Source organism: Lissotriton helveticus, chromosome 12 (genome assembly GCF_964261635.1).
Source record: "Lissotriton helveticus chromosome 12, aLisHel1.1, whole genome shotgun sequence".
NCBI classification, from domain to species: Eukaryota; Metazoa; Chordata; class Amphibia; order Caudata; family Salamandridae; genus Lissotriton; species Lissotriton helveticus.
The window spans coordinates 670,259,496-670,278,709 of NC_136073.1; the positions used below are offsets into that span (position 1 = coordinate 670,259,496).

A 19,214-nucleotide genomic window follows, 5' to 3' on the forward strand; every position below is an offset into this window, starting at 1 on the left:
GGATGTGAAACACCAAAAAGAATCCGTAAACAAGAGTTTGGGAAATTTGTGAGGATAAAGACAATGATCAAAGGAGTATGAAGTAAAAATACTTATGTAGAAAAGTGTTCATTTGTAGAAGTAGTAGGTAGGACACATTAAGAGTTCCCGAGGAAGAGGACCTCTGGCAACGAAGATGTGTGAAATGTTTGTTTTAGTAGGATTTTTTTAGCCGAGACAATGCGTGGCATGAGGCATGGCAGCCGCGTGGACCCTCACTGTCATGGCACAGTGGATCCTGGAAGGGGATTGAGGTTTATCATGGATGTGAGAATGTTAGAGGGTAGAGCAGCCCAGGCTCTCCACTCTCACTGACAGAGCTTGGTAAAGTCACATGTGCTCCCAGTTCCACTTGTGAAAGAAAGTGTTATCGACTGTTGTTTATCTGTATCTGCCCTGGTGGAGGTGAGCTGCACGTGTGACCAGGGCGACTGACGACTTGAGCTACGCAAAGCATATCTGCTCACGGCCTTTGAATGTCTCCACAGATGTGAACCAGTGAGAAAAAAACAGAGCTGAAACACATTTCTTCAAATCAATGTCTAAATTTGGGGCATTTCTGTTGAAGGTCAGTGGAAAATAATGTTTGTAAACCTATGGCCTTGTTAGTGCAGTGGAGATAATGGAGAAAGGTGGCAGGATTGAGCTCTATAAAAAGTGGCGGCTTGAGGAGAACAGTTACCAGTTTGCCTTTTGAGGAGTAAGCATGGCTGCTTCTTTGGTTTTCCTCGGCTTGGCCCTGCTTGGCAGCACATATGGTAGGTTTCGCTTGTGGTGGGTGGGTGGAGAAGGGTGGGTTCAGTGTGTCCTTGCACTTGTGTTCAAGGGGGGGGGATTGGGTTTGTCATCTTCTCCATTCCAATATCCATACTGCCTCTGACCTTCAAGCAGAATATGTCTACCTTTTCTGATCCAGTGTCCACTTGATACAAGGTTGAAGCACCCAAACTAGCTACAATGTAGAGACAACCTGGGAACTCTATGGGAGAATGGCTGTGGAACAGGGAAAGCTCCTAAAAATAATCCGCACAGCGGAAGAGTACCGGGGTCAAGGCAGAGACTTAGGGCATCATTACGAATGGCAAATCTATTTTCCATTTCCTGTGCAAAATACTGATTGCACAGGGTTGGAAGTTTGGGGCCATTACCACATCCCCTTCCGTTTCCCCGGGTACATTTCTGCAGGTGAAGCCTGTCGTGTCTCACTGGAGGGGAATTCCTGGTGCACACTGCTGCATGTGGGTTTCGGTGAGCAAAGGGCTAACATCCGCATGATATGCTGCTCTTTGAAGGGCAGAACTTGTAGTAGGAGCTCATTGTCGCACCTGAATGTTCCCACAGTGTGTCGGATTTTAAAAGGTGTGATGATTAGTACACCCTCCATAGGCCACTCATAATCAGGGCCTTAGAAGGTTGAATTAATCTCTTTATATAATAAAGTACTGAGCTTGCATGGGTGGTACAGAGGAAAGGGGACAAAGAGGATCTGGAGTATTGATTGCTGAAGACAATTACAGAAGTAATGAGCTGCACTGATCATACTGACTCCCGGATAGTCACTCCCTGGTGCTCTTGAAGTGGGCGGCATTCAGAATGCTAAGCGTGTGGCACAAACAGGAGACAGGATACTAAACATAAGCTTATGGGTAAAAAACTAGAAAGCTCAAAAGGCAAAACAAGTGTCAATGGAGTAGTCGATACTCACGAGGACAGGGTATTGGTGACAGTTTGCAGAGCTAATGGAAATAACAGGGGGCGGACGGTATTCAGGGCACATGATGGAGATAAAAGTGCAGGTCAGCTCCCAGGCTTGAATTTAAGAAGGGAAGCAGATTCCTTTGCAGAATCTCTATGCCCGTTATTACAATGTACCCTTTGCAGCCATGTGTGCAGAGGACAGAGCAAGCATTGCATGAAGGATCCGGGCAGTGACTAGGGCAGGTACAATATATGTGCACTGATCAGAAGGAATCGATTTCAAAGCTTCCATAGTGAAATCGATCACAGGCACCAAAGCATTCATGTCAACATTTTTCAGCTGTAAAGTGGGAGATTTTGAAATAAAACTCGGGAGAATGTATTTTCCCCATTGACATATTGAAGCGGGAGACAGATAAAATGAAGCCATTTTTAGCTTTAAAATGAGGAGTCTCACAGCTGGAACGGATGAGGGCACTAAAAACCTAGGTGGCACTCATTACATAGGGTGTATTTGTAAAGTGCACGTTCACCAAGAAGGGTATGTTAGCCCTTAGTAACAGATGTTTTATGATCCCCAACTCAATGGTACTCATTGTATCGACCTCAGGAGGATGAAAGGCTGAGTGGACCCACAGGGATTTGAACCTGTGATGAAACACAGGAGCCCTACACTGGATGCCTTAGTCCACTTTGCCACCAGACCCAACTTATTTATAACAGCTAGTCATGAGTACAACGTGATTAATTGCATGTAAATGGCAGCTTGAAGGGATAAACAAGTCTGAATTATTATTTATACTTTACCTTCGGCTAAAAATGTAAAAAATACCTTTGCACTGAATAACCGGTGCAAAATGTGCATTCTGTAACAGTCGCTGTTCCAAATTGTACTGGCACCGGTGCGATAAATGTAGTCGTCCAGTATAACTGATGCTAAATTGCACCCTAATTGATGAAATCTATGTAATCGACCAACTACTAATATTTGTTCAAAGTTATTAATGAGTGGTGGAAGAATGTGGATTAGGAATAAAACACGTGAAAGCGATATTTCACATAAAACGAGTTTTACAAGTTTGGAATTATTAATACATTTCCTTGAAAAGATCCAGGTGTTTAAAAAACAGCTGGGCGTTTGGGGTTTGAAATGATCGAGATTTTTTAATTAAACGTTTTTAAACTTTTAGACGTTTAGAAAAAAATGTATTATTAGTTTAAAAGCTGCAAAATAATTTGAAGGTTGTGACTTGGGCAGATTGTTAATTCAAAAATGTATCCAAAATGTGTTCTCAGTTTAATAAAAGTCCGTTACAAAATAACATACCGTAGAACGCTATTCTACATAAATCCGGCAAAAGGGTAAAAAGGCCTGTCGAACTGTGACATATCTCTCAGTGGAATTCCAGGTGAGAAATTGATCTGCAGGAGGACGGCCTTGCATGGATGCCGATTTTCGAATTTTTGAAATTGAAAAAGGTGTCTCCAGGGAGCACACCCGAAACTCTCTGTAGACGCAGATTCGAAGGCAGAATAATGGAGGACATTTTTATTTTCAACCATGTGGCGGCATTTCTGCATAAATAATTGTACGTAGAGTGGGGGGAATATCTTCATATGTGTGCAAATGTTTTTCCCTTTGAGCCTCTTATTACATTTTTCAGTATCTGTAAAAAAAAAAGCATTTCACCCCTGTTCAGAGCTACATTAAAAATATTCTTCCTGTTGGCAGGCTGTGGAGTTCCCGCCATCCCGCCAAAAGTGAGCAACTACAACAGAATAGTGAATGGTGAGACCGCAGTGCCCGGCTCCTGGCCCTGGCAGGTGTCCCTCCAGGTAATGCACACTTATGCCCTCTGTGGGTCTCTTCCTATCACATGCATTGATACATCCTGGGAGGTACCAATAAGGCTCTGGTGTGTCCTAGCTCATGAGGCATTGGCTTTCTGAAGGCCATGGGTCTTGCTTGGGTCCTGGAAGCTAGAGTTGGCGGTTTCCGGGGTTATGTTTTTGGGATCACCAATGGTCGGTTTCCCGAGGCCACCAATCTCGATAATGAATTAGCCACTGAGCAGTGTCTGGATGAGCTGTTTGATGTATGTGTGTTGTTATGATATTCGAACTTGGAGTGGAAGAGGAGGGTACGCCAGATGAAAAACTATACCTTAAATGTAATCCTTTCCTTAATTTGGGGCCCGTGCAAGCAGTCGAGGTCCATGTCTGGCATTCTGAAACGTATTCCAATGGTACCTTTGATATTCGATGGAGATGATCGAATAGAATCATGCACATGAGTTCCAGTGAAACCGGATGCTAACACAAAGCATTCCAGGACACTGACACAACATTGGCGGCAGGATGGTTACTGATAGATCCTACCTGCTGAGGCCTAGATTCCAACCTAGATGGTGACGAAAGGTTTCTTAATCGCACGTCCATGTCTTAAACTGACTCACAAAAGAGTTGCTGGTGTCCGGATTCTTTGAAGTGTCAATGCCCGGAGAGGACTGACTTTGGGTGCCCTGGAAAGCCTACAACAGAATGATATTTGCCCTCTGTGCTTATTTTAATGTGATTTGGATTTTACCAGGAAAGGAGTAAGAACTGAATCCTAGAAGGTTTTTAGGACACACCTAAATGTGACTTAGGAACTCCTAAGTGCAGCCACTAGTGTGACTAGTAGGTCAGTTCTGTCTTTGGTTGGCAGTAAACAGATCTGATTCTCAGCGCTGGTAGAGTGAAAAGTCTGCGAGAACATTCTTGGAAATGTCCTTAAGAAGATGGAGGGTGGCGAAGCCATCTAACGAGAGGGTGTAGTTTAAGGTCTCTTGACTCAGTCAAAGTTTGATGCTTTTAAGATTTCAATTTTTTCATCACCACCCCCTTTTGTACCGCTTTTTTCGCCATAAGTTTGGCAGGGTATGCTCAGACGATAGTGCCTTGCTCACTTTGCCACTGGATTCAAGCAAGCCGGGCTGAAGACGGCTATAATGCCAGAAACCAGTCCTAGGAAGCTTAAATCCGGTCCAGGGAAGGCATGGCTTGGCAGTTCGGGCTGGACTGTTCCCATGAGGCACAGGGTCAGACTGATTTGCATATGGCCATGTCTGAACTGGGGTGGCAGAGTGGGCTAAAGAACGGCAATGGATTAAACCCAGATCTGTTGATTGGGTGTGAGTGTTTGATTGGTTCAGATGCTCCGTCCATCACCACCCCCTTTTGTACCGTTCAATTTTTTGATGTCATTTAAAAATTGGTTTATGGTTATATCACAATTATTTTGAGGGCAGGAAAGTAGAGGTGCAATAAGTGCATTCAAATCCTTTGGTATGGTCTGAAGTTTTGCAGGGGTTGGAGGTTTGTGGTGGTGATTATCCCTAAAAGACAATAACACCATTCACTACTATCTTACCACCTGATCCCAGGTCTACCTCGATTTCCATTGACTAGGTAAGCGCACCTTGAAGGCTCATATCACCACAGGCAAGTCTTTTCCACCTGCACCTATGCAACCAAACAGTACCTAATCTCCTCTAACTCATCTATTAATCACACCAACCATACACCCACTAATGATCACAACTAACATATTTTATTTTAGCCCGCCATAAAAAACTGAAATGGCGACATGGAATGGTTTACTTAAGCACACAAGACTAATACCAATAAATAACATTAGCCAATAGCACTGAAGTAACCACTAACCATGGGTTCTGGAGCAGCGTGCTGCCCGGAATAAAGCATTTCAACGCCTCCTCTGAGGTTGTAAGCGCTATATAAATAAACTTACAATGACCTGCTATCTTCTCGCAAAAACTTGCCATTCCTAGCTTTGAAACTTAAAACTATTCTTTTCCTGAAACATGGCTGTGTTTACAATATGTAACTCATTCTACTCTGGGTAAGAGGCCCAACAAGTATATCTACAACTAGCAAAAGTTGGCATTGCCTGCAATTATCATTATGCAGGTAGTGATCTGCTGTCCAAATACCAGAGCTATCCCATACTTCTCAGAGGAAGAAAGCTACTCCTGCGTTGTCCGAACTGTAGCAACAATGCAAGATGGTTGGGTCCATTCCATGTAGGTTACTGGTGTGGTGTTCCTGAAAACCTGGTTGTTTATTTGCACCATAATGAGCCTCATATCTCGAGCTACTGGTGCCGCACCTGGGCACGCCCTTCTCTGCTGTTTCTCTGTTATTCCTTCTGCGTAAGAATACATCTGAACATCTGCACTGGTTTGGAGCTACTCAGTCCTTTATACCTGGATGTAATCATTCACAACGATCATTTTACGCTGAACCTTGCTTATCTGAGACACATCTGATAAACACTTGCAGCTCTATCAACCCTCTCCCAGAAGTCCTGCGTGTGGTAAGAACTGTGCAGCTGTCAGTCTTGACTGTGGGTGAATGTTTGATTCATTCGGCATTCCGTCCATCATTTGTTGTCGCAGTACGAGTTTCTCCTTGTGATCATGGAATATGCAAACTGTACCATGTGTAGGCTATAGGATGTCTGGGTAGGCTTTCTTGGAGAGCAGTGGGATTTCATATGGGTCTCTGGATGTGGATTGGGGGGCTGATAAGGTGGTAGACATGATGGGATGAATAAATATGCCTGCTCTCTAAGAGGTGTATGTGAGTGGCATCAAGCCTGGGACTGACGTCGAAGTATGATCTGGTTGGCTGGGAGAGAATAGCTATCAATTGAGTGAGAAAAGCATTAAAAAAAGTTTGGGACTGAGGTTGCAAGAGAACGCTTGTGGATGAGGAAGTTGAGGGAAGGATGTTGATTGTTCCACTGGGTGTTCCTAGTTGCATCACTGACATCAAAAATTAATCTTGTGGTATCTTTAATGTCACTCAAAGCCCCTTGAGGGATAACACCCTCACTGCTGATCTGGCTGAGGCACCCTTCCATGTTGTATGTCTTCAGTGATAGACCTCTGAGCCTAGTTATGCTCTTCCTTTCTCTTGAATGCTCCTCAGGATGGCAGTGGTTTCCATTTCTGTGGTGCCTCCCTCATCAGCCAGACTTGGGTCGTCACAGCTGCTCACTGCAATGTGAAGTAAGTGCCTACTGAAGAGATAGTAGATTTATGGGGCGGGGCATTTATGTGAAACAATGTAAATATGATGGCTATGGCACACTGTTCTCTCTGATTCCATAATCCAAGTATTTGTATTAAGGGATTATGCTATTTTTATGCACCTAAAGCTATCATGCCAAACCTTGAAATTGGGACACTAAATAATATACTCAAAGTCACACAATATATCAAATAGTTAAAATAATCTGACTCCATCCTCAACTGTTTATCTTCTTGAACAGACATCCTGATGTGATTAACAGCCACCGGTTATTGGGGCACCCGTTACGTTAAACAAATACAATTCATAAGAATGGAAACAGTAATGTATTGAGGGATAGTTATTTGAGCCTCAAAATTAGAACTTCCACACAAAAGATGGAGATGTAAAGTTCTAGTAACCTTTGGTCTTTAGCCGGTGCTCAAGAAGACTTGTGCACAAATATGATGTGGTGGCCACCAAAAGTAGATCATTTCTGAAAGGGAGCACTCATCAGTGGGACAGTAACTCCGCTTGCCCTTTAAAGTGTCACTATGCCCCTAGTTTGACCTTAAGCTAACTGTAGAGGAGAGTGGAACTGGGAGAGATTTGGGAGGCTGATGATGTACATTGATACTACATTCTGCTTTCTTGTTGACAGTCGCAACCATCGGGTCGTCCTTGGTGAACATGACCGTTCCTCAAATGCCGAGCAGGTTCAAGTCAAGTCCATCGCTTTGGTGAGTCAAAGTACCTTTGGGTTCAGAGTACATGAGGCCGCGCGTCAACGAGTCTGGTGCAAGCGGCTTTGAAGCCCCATGAGGTGGTATAAACCTGGTAGCACATTGCAGGTCCTGAACATACACCCTAAAAGTTGTTCTGGTCCATTTACATTTTCCTGTGCAAGCCCTTCAGGAGCATGTAGGGTCTACAAACTTTCAGATGTGATGGTTGTGTCTTCAGAAAGCGAGCCCAATCTCACTGAAAGCAACAGGGAAAAAAGTGGATGGTGACTTCTCATCCCTCACATGTAGGGTTCACAAGTAGAAACACAATGACATGAAGAGGACCAAGAGTGGCAATAAAGATGCAATATAAGGATATAGAAGGCAAGCACTGAGAATGGCAATCATTTCAGCATTTAAGATGGTGAAAGGGGTTTACCATGATTCATTTTGACTCAGCCTTATCTCCATATGGGTAGCTGCAGTGAAAACTTTCCTTGTGATTGTGCATCTTTGAGTTCCCCTACTGGATGACGTCAAAGTAAGCGACCCATGTGGCATGGCCACAGGGACAACCAAAGATAGGTTGGGGTGCCAATGGAGAGACAGTATCAGCAGAAAGGGAGGTTGTTCACAACCCACTGGTAAGGCCTTACCTGGGTAATGTAGCTCTCTTCTTACGTAAGCCTCACTGGATCTGCTTGAGACTGATTGGACACTTACCTGTCTCACTGCACATACCGAGGTTTCTTAGAAGGATTCTATGTGGGCACCGCCTCCTGTGCCCCTTTGAGTTCCTCGTCACTCCCTCCTGGGCAATGTGCTCCTTTCTCTTTATACTATACCCTAATCCTGTATTAACCCCTAATTTAGATTCTTATTTATACGTTTTTTAGAAGTCCCCCTTCTATGCAGATAACTCCAAAATTTTGTTTTACCCATACTTCATTCCCCTCTGTGCTTCAAATGTGGGTCCCTGCCTGTCGCAATGGACGCTATGTATATTATACTTTATGGGGCAAATTTATGTTGGTAATGCCCCACGTTTGTGTCACGCAACTGCGGCGTAAACGTGGCGCATCCCTACGACCCATTTACAACGTGACGCATCTAGGCAGATGCGTCACGTTGTAAAGCCCTGCGCCACTTGTGGGCATTCCGGCGCAGGGGGGGCGTTCCGGGGCAGGTGCGCCTCGCAAAAGTGGCTGAGTGAAATCTATAAGATTTCACTCAGTCACTTTCAGGCCAATGCTGCGTCAAAACCCTGCGCCTGCTTGAAGCAGGCGTAGGTCTTGACGCAGCATTGGTCAGATAGGGCACACCCGAGCATTGCTGGAGCTGCGTCGCCTTTACGGCACAGATGCGTCACGCACCATGGGTGGCGGAGTAGCGGCGCAAAATAACTGGCGCATCCCTGGGGATGCGCCAGTTATCATAAATCTGCCCCTTAATTTATAGCTCAAAAACCATTTACAATACAACCTAGTAAATAGAACAAAATCGGCTGGCCAAGTCAATGTAGAAGCTTAAAAAAAAGTTAGTCACAGCTTTAAAATAACAATATAACCGAACAACAAAATAAATAGCTAAACGTATGCAGAAGTTAAATGATTTGCACAGTAGTCAAATATACTGTATCAAAAAAATGATATTGTTACTATTGTTAAAACAATAGGCAGACCCGTCACCAATTATTCTAAAAGCTGAATCTCTTAAGATAGATCTTAAAAATGTTCTCTTTACATCAATTAAGCTGGGTCATAAGTAAATATTAGGTTTAATTGATTCGGTCCTTTTACCAATAACATTTAAACTAAAGGACTGGCGTCTAAAGTAATCTAAAGCAAAACAATTCTCTTTTTTTAAGCAGCAAAAGAAATTAGAATCTAAACCTCAGTCCTAACAAAGGCAAAACCTTTTTTGTTCTCATTCACCACATATTTCCACAGCACACTAACTGAAGAGAGAATGGCCTTCTGTTTTGCTAGGAGGTAAGTCAAGGACATCACTTGTGTCAAAGTGCACAAGACTGGTCTCTCAGGGATGAGCTGCATTTTAGTTGGAGATGCAATCAGAAGTGTCCTGCCGTGGTGCTTAGATGTGGAGTCACAAAGCGACCATAGGTGTACTTTGCCTCCTGTTGCTTGCATCTTGGGTGTGTATCCTCAGTAGTGGTACTGTACACATTAGTTGCTTTGGGTAGTAACAGAGTGCCCACATCCTGTGGGAGAGCTGTCTTCTAAATGTAAACAGGCTTATTTACAAGCCCCTTGCACCACTTTTGCGTCATTTTTAACATGGGAAAAGTGACGTACGGGTGGCGCAAGGGGCTTGCAAATCTGCCCCAAAGTCTTTAGGAGAGGCATCCGCTGTGAGGATTTACTCCAGATTGGGTCTGAGCAAATAACACCCTCTTTCGCCCAACTATTACGTGGTCGAGGCAGGAGGTTTCTTGGTCGCTATGCGGTTTTTTGTAGAAATATGAGGCCAGGTGAAATAAACATGCGCAGTACTGCGCTAAAGTTCACCAGTGATGCTGTCAAAGTTTTGAAATGCACTTTCCGTGAGGTTGCGGCGCGTTTCCTGGTGAGGAGGGTTCTTCTGCGGGTTGTGTTCTGACCTTTGTCATTCGAAAGAAGGGGGTCTAGGAATGGGAAAACTGTGAAACCAAAAGAAGGCGGCAAAATCACAGGTAGAGTTGCAGTCAGTGGCATAGCCACGGGGGCTGTGGGGGATCCCGCCCGGGGTGGCACGGGATTTTGAGGGCGGTGACCTGTTGGGCCGGTGGACCACATGTGATGATTTTAATAACCTGATTAGACCTGACATGAAACACCCATTTTGCAAGGAGCAAAACTCCTCTTTAGTTCAGTCCTCTTTCTCATTGACAAATCAAAAAGAGTGTTTTCACTCAAAGGACCCTGTCTTCCATAAATCGAGCAGGTAGGGTGATGTCTTGAAATAAACCTTCTTTCGATGTTTTCTCACAGCACATGTCATGTTTCAGGGATGTTCAGTCTTGAAATCAATGGGGGATCCTGATCCAATCTGATGAGCGTGCGCAGTCGGTTGTCACTCGCCGCTCAGATGCTCATCTTCGGACCCACACTGGGGATCTTCTCCACCTACCACGCACGGGTCACGGGTAGTTGTGGTCCTGGCTTTTCCAACTGATCTCATTACTGATCAGTGGTACCCACCTTGTGGTATATAAATAAATAATACCGGATCTATTTTTGAATGAATGAATGAATAACAGATAGCTCAATAAATAAGAGTCAAGATTCGAGGTAGTAGGAGTTTTGCAGGTTTATTACAGCATAAGGACAGGAACAGGACAACCTGCATAGGAATAGGATGACAGGGCCCAGCAGCTGCTGGGGCTGGGTCTGGGATGAGCGCGCTCTCTCTTTTAATAACAATACATGAGCATATATACATAACGCAAACACATAGCATTACATTGTAGTAGGCGTAGCAGTGGGTGGAGCAGAAGGCGTGACGCGTAGCAGTCGCGAAAGATAAGAGTAAAAAGAAGGTGTAACTCAGACATGTGATGCAAACGTAACAGAATATGTCATGAATGGGCGGAAACATAGGAGGGGGCTACCTAAGGAGCCGGGACCTCTAACCTGGTGGTGCGCGCAAACTGGTAATGACGTGTTACGAGGAGAAGCTGGGGGCTATGAACTCTGTGCTAGGAGCAGAGACTAAAGTCTGGAGGGTCGGAGCGACATGTACCTAAACCCTATCTGGTATCTAATGTTTAGGGAACATGTTGATATAAACTAGAAGTCATGAGGGGAAAAGCTAACTGACTCTAAGACTGGAGCATGCATTTATTCTACATATAGTGCGTGATGAAGAATATTAAATGACCATTAAATACAGTATTTCTCTTAATATGGAGCCGCATAGGCTAGACAATGACGGAAACTATTGATGCAGTTCAGTAGCTTAGGAATGCAGAGAAGGAGGACTAAACTGATAGCTGGAATCATAACATAGTCTTGGCAGACTCAGAGGCAGAGCCAAGCTGCACCGGGCACTGCGAGGCAGGAAGTAAGTGAAAGGTCGAGGATACAGGTGGGGGCTGGATCACTCCTCAGCGAGGCTTCAGGAGACAGGAGCTGAATCTGGTGTCCAGGCCCTTTTGAGGCCTGGAAACGGGGACTTTATAATGAAATAACGTGCACACTGAGAAACGTGGCAACATAACTTTACATAGGCCTGATACTCATATTACTCATGAGGACTGGGAAATGACATACCAGAGGTGGACACAACTATAATTGCGTCTTGAATCGGACATGGGGAATAACATATGCATATTGATCATGCACACATAACATATGATGGATGACACGTAGTGACACAGAACATAGCAAAATTTACTTTTCCACATTCCCTCCTTGACACTACGTTTCCATCAGGAAACATTAATATTCATGATACCATCTATCATTTCATACAGTACCATTTGTTCATCTCGAATTGTCTTGGAACGAGATTTAGAACGGGGCTTGGGACTAGGAATACAAGAGGTAGCACAAATGCCGCAAATCGCAGGGCCACATTGTATACAGAGGCAGCAGCTTAATATGATCGCTACTGCGATACCTAGAAAGGACAGGACTTTCCATCCCCAGGCGGAAATTATATTCCAGAACCAACCGGACCATGTCCAGGTGCCTGGATCTTGGTGTAACAGATGGGCAATTTTATGAAGTCTGGTTATAGCTGAATAAACAGACGGCGCGTTATTTGGAATGAAAATGCAACAACTGGATCCGATGACTCTACAGGCCCCGCCCCTATCGGCCAGTATGACGTCAAGGACGAGACGATTCTGGAGCACAACAATTCTCATAAAGGATTGCTCTTCGGTTAAGTTACCTAGAGCGGAGGCAGTCTCATCTACTACAGCTTCAAGGGTTCTTGTTAACCTACGGATTAGCTTACTGTTTACAACTGTACCTAAATAAGGGAACACACCTTTATCAATATCAATGAATTGCTCTGCAGCAGTTTCAGTATAATCGACAATCGGGAGGTTTCTCTTGTGTCTAGTATGTACTAGGAAGGTATTCCTATGGTAGTCAGGTGGGGCTAGGAAAACAGGTGGCAGTAGGAAGGCAATGTAACAGGTTCCCTCCCAATCGAGGGGTAGACGAACATATGCAGTTTGACCACAAACAAAATAAGAATGACGTGAAGCTTTAAAAATAGATTTCCCACTGTCACTATACTTGACAATAGTAGTACAATCACTATGTCCTACATGTACAGAACCATAATTACGAACACATAATTCGCCTTTGACTGGTAATACTGAAATAGCAGGTGAGTCTGGAGTAGTATCAGACTGAACATTCAGGACCATGAAATTCGAAGAATAGTTACCTAAATTGTACACTTCATTTTCTAGATCTAAACCTGTTCTGTGGGGGAGACCTTGCTTGTCTGGGAAACATGTGCTGTTAAGAAAAGACATATCTGTTGAGGATGACGTTAACGTGGACCATGCTCCACACGAACCATTATGTGAAAAAGGATAAGGAAAAAGTGGCAGAACTCCCTTTGACATCTGGAAAGGGGGGAGTCGACCACACACCCAACAATTAGTGGCATTGCTGGTCTGGTGTGAATAATGTAACATGCGGATAAATGAGTTATTGCGCATAGCGAGGCGGTAGGACAGTTCATGAGGGGGCAGATCACTAAACGTGTGTTCTACTGTAGCATTAGAAGGCTTATTTACATGAGGAACTGGAAAACACAGGAAAAATGCGTAACTAGTGCAGGAAATCATTATGCTGAGAAATAATATGAAACTTAGAAAAACGATACATCGGTTTGAGTTTTGACTAACTCTCTCACTATGGGGGTCTATTTTATACATGTCAGAAACAGTCTAACCGTTTCACCTAGGGGAGGACTTAGACAATCAAACTGACTGACTCAATTTACTAGACCTTAGCTTTTGCTTATACTCCTGCTGCGGAGTTTTCTCTAACAGGGGAGGGGTTGTGTCAATGTCATTTGCGGGACAGTCCTTAGGAACAATGTTTTGACAAGTCTTGATATCCTGGGAAATGTTTTTAGAGACCGGCTTCAATCCATAGAATTTCTTGACGTGCGAAAGGTGCACCCAGCCGCGGCGTCCTTCCAATTTCACAGCTGTACGGGTGGTGAGGAGGACCTGACGGGGCTCCTTCCAACGTGGCTCCAGCGGACTTGATCTGTCGAAGTTACGTACGAGCACCATCGAACCTGGAACGATTTCATGCGGTGCCACCTCGGTATTGTCTGGAAATGCGGCGGCAACCTGTGAACGACATGAGTTGAGGGCAGACATCAAGGAAGCTAGGTAATCTGTCAGCATATTACATGAAACATCAGTAATACTTCGGGGTCTAGGAGTACCCCACATGTTAGGGGGGCGGCCGAATACGACCTCATACGGGGACAGACCTGATCTGGAATGTGCGACCATGCGCATATAAAACAAAGCAACTGGCAGAGCTACTAGCCAGTCCACACCCTTATCTTTACATATTTTGGCAATTCGGATTTTCAGAGTCTGATTATGTCTCTCGACTAGACCGGCTGCTTCAGGATGGCGTACACAATGAAACTTCCACTGGTACCCTAACAAAAGGGAAACGTGCTTCATTAACTCAGATGAGAATGGCTGACCGTTATCAGAATATACGACTCTAGGGAGTCCATATCGAGGGAAAAACTCACGAACCAACTGCTTGGCAGTGGTCGCGGCTGTGTAATCTGGGACTGGATATGCTTCTGTCCATCTGGACAAAGCGCATACAACTACAAGGACATACTTGAAACCTCGACATCGCTCCATCTGAATATAATCCATCTGGAGGACCTCAAAAGGGTGGTCAGGAGGCTGGAAACCACCTTGTTCCACCGGGACACTTTTACCTGGATTAAACTGACAACATATCATACAGGTACGGACTTTCTGCTTAGCTGCAGCTCGTAAATGCTTGTTGAACCAAATGTTCTGGATACTGTCTAACATTGCTTTTTCTCCTAAATGTGCTGGGCTATGTGCGGTATTAATGATGACTTGAACCATAGAGTCGGGGAGAAACCATGCGGTTCTACCCTTTGTTAACCATCCTTGATCTGTCTGGACCCCTCCTTGTTCAGACCATTTCTTGATTTCATCGGGAGTAGCATGTAACTGGATATCTATGACATCTTGAGTAGGGTCCTTAACTGTCATACATGTAGTCAGATCTGGAGTATGTGTCTGTGTCGGATTAACTTGAATGTCTGGAGTCTGTGCTGTAAGCTTGGCTGTGCGATCTGCTAGATCATTACCTTGGGAAATAATGTCAGTAACTTTCGTATGTGCTTTGCATTTCATGATAGCAATAGATGTCGGTAAGTGTATGGCATCTAACAGAGCTTGAATAAGGAGACCATGCTGAATTTTGGTTCCATGAGAAGTCATGAAACCTCTCTCCTGCCAGAGCACTCCAAAGTCGTGTACAACTCCAAATGCGTAACGTGAATCTGTGTAAACATTAACTTTCAGGTTCTTGGCGTGTATACAGGCTTGTGTCAGAGCAACTAGCTCTGCTGCTTGAGCGGACAGGGTATCAATACGGTGTGTTTCAATAACTTCGGTGTCAGTAGTCACTGCATACGCGGCGACTAGTTCTCCTGTACTAGTTCTCATACATGAACCATCCACATAAAGTGTCAGGTCAGGATCTGGTAACGGAATGTCTGTCAGGTCTTGTCTTGGCTTTGTCGTAATGTTAACTACTTCCACGCAATCATGTGTGGCTGGATTTGAATTAACTGATGGTAACAGTGTAGCAGGATTCAGGATGTTGCAGCGTCTAATATCTATGTGTGGCTGAAACAGTGTCAATTCATAACCTGTTAAACGTGCAATTGTCAAGTGCTGAGTTTGTGTTCGGTTTAAAAGAACTTCCACGGAGTGTGGGACTTGTACTGTCAAGGTATGTCCTAAGACTATGGAATCACTTTGTCTAATAGCTAGTGCTGTGGCTGCAACTGACTTGAGGCACGCAGGCAGAGCCTGGGCGACTGGATCTAGTGTGCTAGAAAAATAAGCACAAGGCTTGTATTGTCCTGCTTGGTCTTGTGTGAGAACAGATAATGCTGTACCTTCACGTTCAGTAACGAAAAGTGTAAAAGGCTTACTGTAGTTCGGTGTAGCTAGAACTGGAGCTTGACATAAAGCTTTCTTTAACTCGTTGAAACTAAGTGTATGTTCAGATGTCCAAGGGAGGACAGTCGATCCGGCTGCCTCCTGTGTCGTTAACTGTATCAGTGGCTTGGCTAGAAATGCATACTGAGGAATCCATTGTCTGCAATAAGAAGTAAGGCCAACAAAGGCACGTACCTCCTTCTGGGTCTTGGGCTGAGGAAGACTCGCTATCAACTGGATACGGTCTGGTGTCAACTGCCTACCCCTCTTGGACAGTAAGTGTCCTAAGTAGACCACTTGCTGGACACAGAATTGAAGCTTCGAAGGGGATACCTTGTGCCCCATCTCGGCTAGGAAATACAGAACCGTGAGTGACGCACGCTCGCAGTCACGTTCAGAACGGGCTGTGATCAATAGGTCATCGACATACTGGAGCAGGGCAGTGTCAGTTGGCATGTGAATATTGTCTAGTTGTCTCTTAAGTGCTTGACTGTAAATACTAGGGCTTTCTGTGAAACCTTGAGGAGCGCGTGTGAACATATAGCTCCTTCCATTTAAACAAAATCCGAAAAGAAACTGGCTGTCTGGATGGATGGGAACACTAAAAAATGCATTCTTGAGGTCGATTACAGTGAAGAACGTGGCTTCGGAATCAATGGCAGTTAATAGGGAAGAGATATCTGGGACAACTGGGTACTGAGGAATAATACATTTGTTAAGTTCTCGTAAATCAATCACTAATCGATATACTGGGGGTGCATTTGGATCAGTACGTTTCATGACTGGAATGATCGGAGAGTTACATACATTGGAGTCAGTTTCTACAACTACTCCTTGAGCCATGAGCTCGTCTATAATTTTGGATAAGGCTGCTACAGCCTCAGGTGGCAATCTATACTGCCTGATTCGTGGTAACACTACACCTGGTTTGAGAGTCACACGATGGGGTGTGATTTGCATGTAACCTACATCAGTTGGACCTTGCGCCCATAAATGCTGCGGAACATTAGACAGTCTTGAATCAAAATCTCGTAATACATAGTGACCCTTAAAGTCACGTAGGAACAGACGTATTCCCTCTGGGGAACAACATATAACGGCACCTAACTCTTTCAGTGTTTTAATGCCTAATAGATTTTCTGGACATGACTTAGTAAGTAACAGATCAGTAGTGCGGGACAATGGACCTACTTCTAGAGTGACTGGCTTTGAAATCTCATTAACGATAGGCTTTCCTGAAAATCCAAGGGAAACATTTCTTGAGCCTGAGAGCGGAGCCCCTGGAACTTCGGCATGACTAATTGTGGTCCTACTTGCCCCTGTATCAATCAAAAACTTTCTGTCTTTCCCTAATACTTGACTGTGAACATAGGGACCTTCTTGATCTACAGGTATCTCGATGAGAGGCAAGCCTACCTCCCTCTCTAGGCTGTTTCATGAATATGGCTGGTACTCTGGATACTCAGACTGTGCATACTGGTACATCTGCGATGTAACATGCTGTGTTGCAGCAATAGGCTGCGGTGCTGTAACTGTCTGTGGTGCATTCTGTGGCTGAAGAGTCTGTGAAACTTGCTCTTGTCTAGGCGGACGTGGTCTTTCTTTAGTCTTACCAGTAGCTATGTTATGTTTCAGGACTGCACACTCATTTATAAAATGACCTGGCTGTTTACAATAATTGCAGTTCCCTTTAATGGGTGCTGCAGGATGACTGGCTTGATTCGGACCCCTCTTCTGACTGTATTGAGGAACAGATTGTGCAACTAGCACTTTCATTTTCGTGTCTTTCATACGTTTTCTTTCGTGTTCTTGTTCTTCCCTGATTTTATTCTGGTGGTACTGGAGCATCTGGAGCATCTGGGACGGAGTATTTGCTTGCCAGGTGCTTTCGACTTTCAAAACTCGGTTTTTAACTTGTGGGCTTGAATTCTCGACTAATTTAGTAACAAAAAGGTGAGGGTATGACTCACTACTTGTCTTGAGACCACTGTTGATACTAAAGCACTTTTCAAACCTAGAATAAAAATCACTAATATCTTCATCTTGTTTCTGTTTACAGGCTGAGATTGCATCCCAGTCTTCTTTTTTAGTTGTTAATAATCTGGGTAAAACTTGAATTAATAATTCTGGTAATTCTTTACATTTCTCTCCAAGACCAGTACCTGGTACACGTATCTTATCTTCTGCTTCTAGGACTGCCCAATCTATCTTTTTCTCTCCCACCTCCCATTCTTTTTCCTTTAGCTTTTCATACACCCCTGCGGGTAGCAGAACCTTTAACATTTTAATGATATCTGGGTAAGTGTATTCTCCCATACGGAGCATGTCTTTTAATTCTCTATGGAACCCTGCTGGATCTTTGTCATGACAGGGAATTAATTTCTTCATTTCAAGGAGTTCCATCTTTGTGATCGGAGTGTATACAAACACTCGTTGCATTTCGCCACCCGTTCCTCTGACTGGGTGGACTTCTCGTAACGGATTCTGTCTGTCTATGTAGAATGATTTACTTTCTGGGGGTGAGACATGAACAAAATGCGGGTTCAAGAATGTTCTATATTTGTGGCGCTGTTCTAAAATGACACTAATTAAATCGGTACCTAGACCTCTCCATCTATACTGGAGTAACTCGTTCAGGATATCATGTAACGGGCCTGGATCAGAATGTTGACCCTCATACAGAGTAATGAGGTGCTGAATCATATACATACCCACCAGTCGCTGCTCGGCTGGGGGCATTTTCAGAAACATTTGTGCCACTATTTCGTCTGGAAAAGTGGTAGAATCAGTAATCCATCGGACTGCTGATCGAACTATTTCCTGTTCATGCATGGTACTTAACTCACTATAACCAATTCATGATTTCAGAATATGATCGGTAGCTTGGAATACTTGTTCTAGGGAACCTTGTTCTGGTGCTGAATGATGGAAAGTAGACTTGGGTTCTAGACGTAAATGGCGATCCGGAAATCTAGGTTTTCCTACATACGCTATTCTGGCGGTATTCTCATCGTCTTCCTCTTCAGGATCAGAGGTACTTTCTTTCTCGCTTACTTGTGCTGCTTTACGCTGTTCGTGTATCTTTATTATTTCTCTACGGATTTTCTTGTACATACTTTCCATGGCACCAATGGTATTGTGCTTTCCTTCGGCTATATTATCACTCCACTTTGTTAGAGTTTTCATTTCTTCCGGGTCTTTAGATGGATAATCTTGTTCTCTTATTAGACAGTTAATTAAGAACTTTAATATCATGCGCTGAATCTCGGCTTTCCTTTGAGACATGGCATCACTAATACTTTGTGGGTCATCCCCTGTACGGATGAAACGATATATCCTGTCTAGGTCTTCTTTCATATTCGGCAGGGTGACTAGATACTCGGTCACTCTCCTTACGCGTACGGAATATAAAACCATATTAAACTCGCCTGGAACTGGGTCATAGACACATTCGCCAAGGGTTT

The 19,214-nt window shown here is 44.1% G+C and overlaps 1 protein-coding gene across 1 annotated transcript in view; it reads left to right on the forward strand.

The window, feature by feature from the left end:
* Positions 1-710: 710 nt before the first annotated feature.
* Positions 711-19,214, forward strand: part of LOC144798442 (chymotrypsin-like protease CTRL-1) — a 28,052-nt gene continuing 9,548 nt past the window's right edge. Inside the window, exons 1-4 of the mRNA XM_078669316.1 lie at positions 711-797; positions 3,470-3,573; positions 6,730-6,809; positions 7,472-7,550. Coding sequence (XP_078525442.1) covers positions 746-797; positions 3,470-3,573; positions 6,730-6,809; positions 7,472-7,550 — 315 coding nt within the window. The 5' untranslated portion in view covers positions 711-745. The remainder of the gene's footprint in view (positions 798-3,469; positions 3,574-6,729; positions 6,810-7,471; positions 7,551-19,214) is intronic.